The sequence below is a fragment of the Epinephelus fuscoguttatus genome, linkage group LG24 (genome assembly GCF_011397635.1).
Source record: "Epinephelus fuscoguttatus linkage group LG24, E.fuscoguttatus.final_Chr_v1".
NCBI lineage: Eukaryota > Metazoa > Chordata > Actinopteri > Perciformes > Serranidae > Epinephelus > Epinephelus fuscoguttatus.
In genome coordinates, this window is record NC_064775.1 from 19274967 (window position 1) to 19286648 (window position 11682).

At 38.0% G+C, this 11682-nt stretch overlaps 1 protein-coding gene across 2 annotated transcripts; it reads left to right on the top strand.

Moving 5' to 3' along the window:
* The first annotated feature begins 572 nt into the window (after positions 1 to 572).
* zswim2 (zinc finger, SWIM-type containing 2) lies at positions 573 to 10242 on the top strand. Of its 2 annotated transcripts, none has more exons than XM_049570321.1 (10): positions 573 to 606; positions 2227 to 2383; positions 2483 to 2559; positions 4932 to 4972; positions 5231 to 5465; positions 5819 to 6070; positions 7511 to 7595; positions 7842 to 7924; positions 8169 to 8337; positions 9260 to 10242. In XM_049570321.1, exons 2-10 carry the CDS (start codon positions 2234 to 2236, stop codon positions 9971 to 9973), a joined length of 1806 nt encoding a protein of 601 aa, XP_049426278.1. In that variant the 5' UTR covers positions 573 to 606; positions 2227 to 2233; the 3' UTR covers positions 9974 to 10242. The 2 variants fall into 2 exon arrangements, with proteins under 2 accessions (XP_049426278.1, XP_049426279.1); XM_049570322.1 differs by lacking the exon at positions 573 to 606 and adding an exon at positions 837 to 844.
* Positions 10243 to 11682: the final 1440 nt, after the last annotated feature.

Consider the following 11682-nt stretch of genomic DNA (forward strand, 5'->3'; position numbering starts at 1 on the left):
ACATAGCAATATTTCTAAGATGGAAAATTGCTTTTGTGGTGATGTTTCTTACTTGGGGATGAAAAAACAGGTTACATAGGTCAATGCTGATAAGCCAGCAAAAAGTAATTTTCAGTTGTTATACTTTTAGGATATTCAGATACACCTAATAAAGGTACTGAAAATAATTTGGTAAACAGACTATCTAAAATTAGATTACATTAGAAAATCACATGTTTTACAGTCCAGGATCAAATAATCCATTTTACTTTTGTGCTGGTTTTACAAAGTAACATCAATAATGATTTAAATAACAATACGTTGTTGTTGTTTTTTTTTGTTTTGTTTTGTTTTTTTTTTACAATAATATTAATATAATACACGATATAATAAATAGAATATTTAGTGTAGCTGCTGAAGAATCCACACTAAATAATTTATCACTATGTCACTGCTGTCAATCTGAAAGTACATAACTGACCAATCACGAAGAGCTTCTATCGTTTAGCAATGGCGCCCTCTGCCGGTCAAAAGCCCCTTAGCAACAGCCAGGTTACCATGGACACCGCAGCGTCCTTGGTACCCTGCTGTTATATCCGGTCTTCGGGAGTTTATCGACAAAGACAGGTACTTTTTATACCCTTTTAAGATGTGTACACCTCCTTAGACGAGTTTATTAGTTAAACTTGAAGTGTTGACGTTTGTTTTAACGTATCCCAATATATATCGAGTTCTCAATCCGCTGTATCAACCGGAAGTACTGAAAAATGTTTAGCCAGCAAGGCAATGTTCAATCACCCGTCGTTTAACATAGCTGTCTTACACTGGGATAACTGAGGAGATGGTGAAACAGTTTAAATACATAGTGAGTTTTGAGCTACTTCCAGGTGCAGTAATATTCTGTAACGTTATGGCATTAGTCATAGCCTATTTGTCGTGAAAACTAATTAGCTACATGTTCAAAATAATTTATTTTCTGCTTTTTATTTGTTAGCTAGCGTACAAAGCGAAATGCAAAGTGTTTTCTGGCTACAGTTTATGAACCTGGAAGTATTTGTTTACAAGTGTATTTTTGCATGTAAACAGCTGACAAAAGGTAAAAACTGTAATTAGCATTTTTTCTGTGAATGTTTTGTTAATAACTGTCAGGCTGGGATAAAGATAACAAGAGAAAACAATTCGTGGAACATATGATATCACACTGATTTGCTTTGCAATCTCCTGGCAGTTTTCTATTTACTCTGTAGGCCAAGGCAATTTTATTTATATTGAACATTTTATGAACAAGACAATTCAAAGTGCTTTACATAAACTCTTAAAAATAAAAATAAGGAAGTGCAGAGGAATAAATATTATATAGTAGTGACCTAATAAAACAGCAACATGATGATCTGAATGACAATTAAAATCCAAAGTATATTAAAATGATATGTACAGGATAATAAATAGTGAAAAGCAGTGGACAGGTTTTTCAGTCTCAGTTCAGTGCAGCGTCAGTGAGCGGTTGTAATGTAAAAGCTGTATGTGGATGGCAGAGGAGTGTTTAGAAGTCTAACAGCTGGGGGGAAAAAGCTGTAGCAGAACCTTGTGGAATGGGTTCTGATGCTGCAAAACCTTTTGCCTGATGGCAAGGTGGGAGAACTGACTGTGTGAGGGGTGGGAGGGGTCTTTAGAAAAAATGCAGAGGCTCTGCGTGTGAACCGCTTTCAAATATGTCTTGGATGGTGGGAAGATGATTCTCAAAAACAAATATACTAAGACAGGTATAAAATACAAGACTTAAAGTTACAGTGCAGTGTAAGAAATCAGTAAATATTTGATTTAATAAAGGTAGCATGAGGTCTCCAACAGACCTGCAGTTTTCTGGGAGTATGTTCCAGATATGTGGTGCATAAAATCTTAAAACTGCTTCCCCACTTTTAGTCTCAAAGCAGACCTGCCCCAGAAGACCTGAGAGGTCTTGATGGTTCATAGTGTAACACATTGTCAGAAATATATTTGGACCCTAAACCATTTAGTGCTTTAAAAACCAACAGTAGTATTTTGAAATTGATTATCTGTTAGAAAGGAAGCCAGTTTTTTTAGGGAAGACCTGTAAAGTTGTTACAGTAGATGAGTCTACTGAAAATAAATACACAGACACATTTTTCCAAATCCTACTGAGACATAAGCCCCTTCATCCTTGATGTGTACCCTCATTTTTATTACCAGAGGGTCAGATGATTGATACATCTCTCTATTCTGCAGTAACAGAATGTTCAGGAAAACCACCTGGAGGAACATAGTCAGCAGTGCAGTGAGTTTCCACCAGGACCAAGCCCTCACCACAACTATATTCTTCCTGAGGTCTTTCGGCCCGACAGGATTCCTGCTCAGAGAGGAGGGAGAGGCCAGGAACTTTAAGGTAAATCTTAAATTCTTTGATTCAGGATGGATTTCTCAGACTCCACAAACCATGTTTTGTATTCTTACTCAAGCATGTTCTCTTGTTCATGTTGTTCAGGTGTTCTTGGGTGACCCACATACGTGCACTTGTCCTGTGTTCACCAGGGAGCAGGAGCTGTGCAAACACATCTGCTGGTATCAGTAATACACACACAAAAGATTCACACACCCGAAGGTTTTTCAGGGTGTCTGCAGGCCTTAAAACGTCATAAAATGTCTTAAACTAGGCCTTAAAAGTAATTAAATGGTCTTAAATGTGAATTTCCAAGGTCTTCATTGCCACAAACATTTGATGTAATCTCATCGTTATTTTAATTTATTTTTGTCAAAATGAGTTCACATTTCTGATGTTACAAATCTTTAAACCTAGTGCTGTCTATTTACTTTATACTTACACTTACCTGGCCAGTTGTAGATGAACCTAAGTCACTCCAGTAATCATATTCCTACATAAAATCTACAACTACACAGGACATATACTTCTTACCTTTATGCTGACCTGCAATGGTTAAAACATTATTGAACATTAAAATCAGTTTTTAATTTGGTTAAAAATTATTTTTGAAAAGGTCTTAAAAGGCATCAAATTTTGTGTCTGACACCTGTAGACTCCCTGTTTCTGCAAATAATATTCCATATGGTCCCTTTTTTAATTGTATATGTACTACATGTGCAACATTGTGAGGTGAACACAGGCATTGTATTTATCCATAAGACTGGATAGTTTGTAGTATAGTTCAGGTGGGAAACTTTTCAGTGAAGTTTGTTGCAGTTGATCTGAAAAACAAGTACACAATGTGACATAATGTGGTAGACCCCTAGAGCAGTGGCTCTCAACCTGTGGAGTGGCCCCCCTGTGGGAACATAGAGCCACTGCAGGTGGGGCATGGATGACCAGGGGAAAAATATGGAGTGAAACAAAGATAAATGAATATGATTTATGGAGCCAAAATAAATAAACAAGAGTTGGTGGCTGATATTGGCATGCTGAGAGAGAATAAGTACTCCATACGACACAAGGTAAATGAAAATGTTTTGATTCTACTCAGATCTTCGTCAGGTCAAAATGTTTGGACAGTTGAAATCACACCTATAGTTACACATACTGCACACCAATAGGCTAATGACAAGATCTATGGTGGCAGGTGAGGGTAACCATCTAAACCACAATTGACAATCAACAGTTCAATAAATCACATAATAGTAATGCAAATGCCATTCTACAAAATATCATGATTCTGTTTTACTGATCTTTATTTCACTAAAATTGGTTGCTTTCCCAGTTATTGTTAATGATTGATAGAAAATTGTGGGGTGAGAGGCATGAACTTTTGTTGACTTTTGAACTGGGGCATGACAGAAAACGTTTGAGAGTCACTGCCCTAAGGGTACTTTGGGGTACTGCAAGGGTTGCATGAGGTCTTTTAACATTAATCTAAAAAAAATTAGTCTTGCATAACTAGTAAAATAATTACACAATAATAAGTTAAATAAAAAAATATATAAATGTAAGTTTCTGACCAAATGTAAGTTTGATAAAATTTTATATTCAGTATTCCTAATTTCTTTGTTTTTATTAATTGTTTTTTTTTTCAACAGCAGCTTATGTAACAAAACATAAATCCTGATAAACAGAATAATTTTACCTGCTGTTAAGATTTCTTCAAAATTTAAGAAATTTATAAGTAATATATAAGTGCCATGAAATATATGTCAGAGGAGACTTAAGAAAAAAAAACAGGATAGCAGTCAATGAGGTTTGCTAAAAAAAAAAAAAAAAAAACATCACTGGGTCTTCTTTAAGACACCTCACCAAAATCAGGTCGTAAGGATCTTGCGTATTTCACCCAGCTGGCCCAGGGTTTAATAAACATGTTTTTCTGGAGATGAAGAGAAAAAGTAGTCTTTTCCATAAGATGAATATCATTGAAAATATATGCTTTATGAAATTCTGTCCAGAAAGTCCTAATAACTGGACTCTCCCAGAAAGTATTCCCATGTTCAATGAGATTGTTAACTAAACTGTAGTAGTAAACTGTGGCAATAAAGCAATTATATTCACATTGTTCACTGTTTGTTTCTACCAAAAATGTTTTGCATTGGTGAAGGTGCACTAAGCACCGAACAAATTGGGTCCGTAGTAGAAAGTATGACTTGTAAATAAGTTGGATTTACAGTGTTGTTTACTTTTTTGATCAGCTCTTACCTAATTTAAATTGAATTTTGTTACTTTTTTTTTTAGTGTATTTCATTGAGGTAAAATTCTGACATGGCTGTTTTGCTATGACAACTTTGAATACTAATTCATTTTGACGTGTGGCAAAACTAAAACTAAAAACTTTACTCGTACTTGAACAAAGTAAACCAAACTCAACTAAAATATATTTTAAAAACTCAGCTGATATCAAGGCCTACTAATGACAGATTTGTGTGTATGTATCATTAGTATTCACTTTTATATGAGCAATACTAACTCCAGAATAAACTTTTAATCTTTATCTTTATAGGGTTTTACTGCGGAAGTTCAGACTACCCAGAGAACATGAATGTAAGCTGCTTTGAAATGTTTGTGTGTGTGTGTGTGTGTGTGTGTGTGTGTGTGTGTGTGTGTGTCTGTGAGGTTTCTAAGCCTGTCTTACATGGACATCACAATGCTGATTTAATAGACTAGATTAAAAGACTTCACAAATTTCAGATTCTACACTGGCTGACACTTTGTAAAGTTTGTAGGCATTTTGAAAGTCCTGACCCACCCTTGTGCATGTGCTGCTGCTGACATACAATGTTAAAAATAACTCTGCTCCAGATTCATTTCAGCATGGACTCGTGGAGAGACAGATCTTGGAGGTGCTCCATGGTTTACACCAAACCAAAGACAACCGGACGGAAAATGATCCCTCAGCTGCTTCTGAGACCCCGAGCCAAGCTGTCACTGACCCCGAGACTGGAAGTGTCTGCCGGAAAGCGATCCAAGTCCAGGATGTGTGTCCCATCTGTCAAGAGGAGCTGCTGGAGAAAAAACAGCCCGTGTCTTACTGCAGGTGTGTGGGCAGCTGAGTTTGGTCTGGGGTCGTGGTATCATGCTGTCATTGTTCCAGTACAGTTATGTTTCAGTATGATGTAAGATGTTCTAGTCAACTTTTGTTGAACTACTGGCCAGAACATGACCCCGTAAAGGATTATCCACCCCAGTGCAGCACATCCAGCTGTTGACATACAGAATGTTTAGCGGAAACCACCAGCACAGATTTTCGGATGTTGTAAAATTAGGTTCAGATCTCCTGATATTCACAGAGGAGGACATTTCATTCAAACAGAAAGATATGTGGTTTATTTGCAGCATTGTGCAGATAGATTTCCTGCTCTCTCATGTGCTGTCCTTGTCTGTTTCCAGGTTTGGTTGTGGCAATAATGTCCACATCTCTTGCATGAAGGTGTGGGCGGATCACCAGAGACTGTCAGACAGGGAAGAAACAGTTAAGTGCCCTCTGTGCAGAGAGGACTTCAGCTCTTTGAAGTTTATTCAGGAACAGATGAAAAACGCAGCAAAGCTCTTCACTGCTGCCGAGAGAAAGAAGCCAGACAGACACCTGGGAGTTTCCTGTCATAGCTGCAGGGTCTGCCCTGTCATCGGCAAATGTTTCAAGTAAGCAAGAGGCAGTCTAATGCATATACCATAAGTAATCTGAGTACTGAACATTGAGCATTGTGCAGTTTCAATCACAGTATTCACATTGTAGTGTATTTTAAAGGAATAGTTCACATCCCAAATGATCATTTGTATATCAGTTACTCCCGTGTTGCTTTGAATTCATAAAGAAAACTTCTCACATGCCTCCACGGTAAGCCGAAAAGCCCAAAAACAGGGAAATTTCTTCATGAATTGAAGTCATAGGAGTCCATGTTTAACAACAGCAAAACTATATCAAAACATCTTTTTACACGCTCTCTCTTGTGCAGTATAATCCAAGTCTCATTTATCCAGTCTTATGCTCAGTACTTCCAAACAGACAAGTTGAGTTCCCCTTTACAAAGGGGAACTCAACTAAAAGTGAAGCTTACCTTTGCTCTCTTCAAAGCCAGATTCCATTGACAAAAACAGTAATTTTAGCTCTCTGAACATGGGGCTGCTACCGCTGCCTCCATCCGTTAGTGTTCTTGTGTTATTGTGTGACATTGGTGTTTTAAAGGGTTAGATGGATTCACCAAAGTCACACAATCACACAAACAAACTTAGTGTTTGAGGCAGTGGTAGACCTACTGTGCTACTGTGTTCAGGTAGGTAAAATTATTGTTTTTGTCAATGGAGTCTGGCTTTGAAGAGAGCATAGATAAGTTTCGCCGTTAGCTCAGTTTCCTGTCCGAAACGGGCTGTCTGTTTGGGAAGTATTGAGTATTCAACTAGATAAATGAGACTTGCATCATACTGCACGAGTTGTGTGAGAGTTTGTCAACAGATATTGTCAACAATTATTTTCATTATCGATTAAACTGCTGATTATTTTCACCATTAATTGATTAATCATATAGTCATTAAAATGTCTAAAAATTGTGAAAAGTACTCATTACAAATTTTCCAGAATGCCTCTTTTGTCCAACCAACAGTTGAAAACCTAAAGACTCTTCATTTACTATCATAAATGATACAGATAAGCAGCAAATTCTTATATTTAAGAAGCTGGGAACAACAAATGTTTGACATTTTTGCTTTAAAAATGTATGAAATGATTAGTCTATTATCAAAATAGTTGGCAATTGATTTTCTTTCAATCAAGTTATTAGTTAATTGACTAATTGTTGCACCTCTAGTATCAGTATAGTTTTGCATCTGTTTAACATTTTCTCAGTTTACTTTAGAGGCACGTGAGAAAAACAGTTTTCCGTACAAATTCAGTGTAACGAGAGGTGAGTTACTGATATACAAATGCCATTTGGAGGGTCAAATATTCCTGTAAGTACATGTGTATATTATTTGTAATTTAAACTGAAATTTAGACTTAATGATGGTGAATAATCCAGTATACTGTAATTTCCTTGTCATGCTATGGTCCAATGTCATCTTATATCCCTGTTATTGTCTTTTCAGATGCACAGTCTGCAGATATTTCTATCTATGTGAGGACTGCTCAAAGAAGGGCCAGCACCCACAGCATCCGTTTGCTTCACGGACAGTAAGCTATTCAGATCAGCTTTAAAATAATGCTTCTACTGCATCAGCTAAACTCCCACTTCAGGCAATAATGCCACATATTGTTTTAATATACTGTAAATACTTAATGAAACTGGCCATTGTCAAGTGAAGTATCATAATTCTGTTGGTTGTAGTGATCAAGCTTTTCTGACAATATAACTGTAGATATAAGGGGTTAAATAAACCCACCTGATGAAAACAAAAACTCTGACTACACTTCAAACAGAAAAGGAGAGAAAAGTGGCACCTCGTGGCTGAGGAGCTGAGTGATGAACAAAGAGGTGTGACCTCACAGCCAGGAAATGGCAGGTGAGTTATTAAAGATATCCAGAAAACAAATTTATCTTTAGTATAAGATGGATGAATTCACTCTGAACACTGATGCTTTTCTGATGTAAAATACCTGAGACCTATCTAAGAATAATACTTCTTAGAATAATACTGCTGACACCGAAAATGGGACTCACACAGGCAGTACAAAATGTCTCTTGGTTTTAAGGAGAACTACTGCTTTTTATTGGTAATATGCTCATTTTCATGTCTTGCTTCTCAGCATCATCCCTGTAGCTGCAGACCCTCTACCTGAAAGTGTGTTGGAGTGTCTACCTACGGTCAGGGTGAGATCAGGGTCTCGGCTTCTGGATGAGGGACAGCAGTGTCGGATCTGTCTGCAGAACTTCAGCCTGGGCCAGCACGTCCGAACTCTGCCCTGCCTTCACAAGGTAAAACATTTCAAGTGTGCGTGCTCTCATTATTGTAACGTTTCTATAATGCAAAATATTAAAAATCACATAATTAACAGCTCAGATCACACCACATAATTACAGGTTGTGTTTTAGTATGCCACAATATTAAAGGGACAGTTCACTCCAAAATGCATATTTTTCTTCCACTCCTCTGTTGTGAGCAGTTTCATGTAGTAACTTTTTTCTCTCTTTCAGAAGTACACCCATAACTGTGTCACTGCACAGAAAGAAGCGTGCATCTACTGATAGCTAGCTAACGTGAGTGATGTCATTAATGTTTACATCTCACACTGTCACAAGCATGAGCCTCTCATCCATAAGTAGATGCACTCTTTCTTCTGCGCTGTGATACGGTTGGTGGGTATGGTTCAATAGAGGGAAAGTAGTTCCTACATGGAACTGCTCCCAGCAAGGTCTGTGGATTATTAGCAAAAAGGGTCATGATTTCTGGAAAGAGACATTGCTGTTGAGTTTTTCAAATGTATTTTTGGTGTTTGAGCTCCACAAGCCAAGTACCATCTAGTTCCATGGAGACATCTCTCCAGCTGATATCTACAACACTCGATAACTCAAAAATTCTAGATTAAAAAATGTTATCACAGGTAAGAGGAAACATATGTATGTTTGATTTTGGGGTGAACTGTTCCTTTAAAATGTAAAAACAGTGGACAGAGCATGCAAGGAAATTGAAATTCACTTTATCTTAACCCCAGTAGTAAAAAAGTATTGCATCTACTTACATTTAATCCAAATCCAACAGTCTATTTTTATTCTGAATCTGTGAAGTGCATCAGAAACCAAACTGCAAAAAAAAAATCATAATGGTTTTACCAGATGTAATACAAGAAAACCCCTCCTCTCACTCCCTTCTCCCCTCACATTTTCACACACACTTCAGTTTCACACTGACTGTGTGGACAGGATCCTACGGAAGTCCAATTCCTGCCCCTTGGATGGATATGTCATTTATGACTCCTTGACTTGGAGCTCCACAGAAAGGAAGACCTCCCCTCAGTCGGCCTCCTGCCTTTCCAGTGACTGTGCCAAACAACCAGAAAAAACCTTAAAGGACTTGTTTATTCCAGGAGTGGCACTGCAGGACAGGAACACTAAAGTTACTTCTTCACACACTTTTCTTAACTTAGAGGTGCTAACAGACTCTTCAGTAACTTTTAACACACCACAAAAGTTAATAACTGACAGCTTTCAAGGCCTGTGCATAGCTACAGACTCTATGGTGAAGGAAGGAAGAAGAGAGTTGCAGAGAACTCTTATTCCTGAAAGCAGCTCTGCTTGTGATCAGCTCAGTAAATCTGACTCAAGTGCACATTCCTCAAAAAAGACAACAGTGAAACACAGCCCTGCTTCACCTAACAGGTGTGCTATGGCGGTAAAAATCAGGGAGCAACCACAGCTGGACCTTTTTGTCGGTTTACGGAGACCTGAGTCCAACCACAAAGCGACTGTGGCCTTTCCTGCCAGGCGAACTAGAGTGCAACTCAAAAGGACAGGCACAGTAACCATGACGGATACAAACAACACACTCATTTCAGAGCTAAAAATGACTGGAGTCCTGATAAACACACAGCAACAGAGGAAGAAAAAGACTTAAATGCTCCTGTTAAAGGGTTACAGGTTTTATTCAACCTGGACCCTATTTCACATGTTTTCTGTCAAGAGCCCCATTCCCACTGAGCAGTCCAGTATGGTACATTTCAGATTGGTTCACTTTTTTCCATTTCCACTGTGAAAAGTTGTGAATGGTACCGATGGAACCGATCTGTACAGATCTGGTACTAAAAGGTGGAGCTGTGAACACTGCAGTCTGTTGATTGGTCAATAGCGGATGGTCATTGTGCTCATGGCTGAGTTGTGGCTGGTTTTGAGGTTTATGTAACCACTGTTAATACTGTGGAGAGTTTTGCATATGTTAGTAAACTGTAACTATAAAATAAAAGGATGTTTTGCTGCCTCTTGCATTGGCTTGGGTCGGAGAAAAAATAATTTTTTGTTGTGTTTATGTCAATTAATTTCAACCAGATCATGTGAACTGCATATATTCCAGTCCTCACTTCTAGAAAAAAATCCATTGGGGAGCATCGTTCCTGTGGGCTACAGCAACACCAAACACCTGCTCTTGCCTTAGAAGGACTAAATGCACAAACCCACTATTTTTAAACATCCCATAGAGAGAGACTGTCACTGTAGCCCGTTTTTTTTTTTTTTCTGAAAAGTTCGGCCTGCATCCTCATTCTGTGGACGATAATTGAGGTGGAGACTTTCCTCTGTGTCACCTCTGATGAGAAAATATAGCAGGTGCGGACGGAGCAGTGAGTGACAATGACCCTGCCCACATTTAAGGGTAGTGTTTACAGTGAAAACGCTGAGGTCTAGGTACCATGTCTGAAGGGTGACTTTTGGTTCCAAAGGTACAATACTGAAAGTGTTTGTATTGAGAGAAGGGGCTGCAAAAAAAAAAAAAACAGGCTGCAATGTAATCCTTGGGGGCAACTGAGCATTGTCAATATACATCCACTAAAACTGTTTTTGTCACTGACAGGCTCAGATTGTTATTCTAAGTGTCTGACAACATGATGTAAAAGATCCCTACACAGATAGACCTTTTATTAAAGAGTATGATCATTGTTGTTTAACCAGAAACAGCCCTGAGATTGCCATCGCCAAATCCACCAGACTTCATTTAAATAAACAGTAATTTTATCAGCGTAAAACACATTTTATTCAAAGTCGACAGAAACAAAATCAAACTCACGAAAGTCAGTTTGGTTCATCTTTCCACTGTTCCAACAATCAGCAACTCTGGTTTGAGTCAAATAAACCCTTAATTCACCCAGTTAGATGTGAAAATATGCTGGCTCTTTACACACTAAAATTAGTCTTTTTTTAAATGGAGTCTGGTGGATTTGGTGATGGCGACTTTAGATCTATCTCTGGTTAAACTAAAGGGTTCTTACTCTTTAACAAAAAGGTCTAAATCTGAAGGGATCATTTTCATAATGTTATCAGACACTTAAGCCCAGTTCTAACTAAAGATTTGCGACGAGAGGAAACTGTTCTAGAACATTGAAGAGAAAAGTTGCAGTTGTGAACTGGCTGGTCTGATCTTAACTCAAGCCAGCTGATGGTGTCACCTGCAATTCAGCTGGTCAAATCTCCAGCAGCTTGTCTTAGAACGTAAAGCTCATCACCTGTTTCAACAACCAATGGGCTTGTGGTGAAGTCCGCTGGTCAAGTCAAAATGACCACAAAATTGGAAAATCTACAAAATAAAATATTTTAAAAAGTCAAAATGACCGCAGG

Excerpts from the sequence above, each read along its gene's own strand:
- zswim2 (XM_049570321.1), top strand. The coding sequence starts at position 2,234 with ATGTTCAGGAAAACCACCTGGAGGAACATAGTCAGCAGTGCAGTGAGT. Across the intron at positions 2,560-4,931 it reads CTGTGCAAACACATCTGCTG|GGTTTTACTGCGGAAGTTCA; the intron begins GTATCAGTAATA and ends TTATCTTTATAG. Across the intron at positions 8,338-9,259 it reads CTCTGCCCTGCCTTCACAAG|TTTCACACTGACTGTGTGGA; the intron begins GTAAAACATTTC and ends CACACACTTCAG.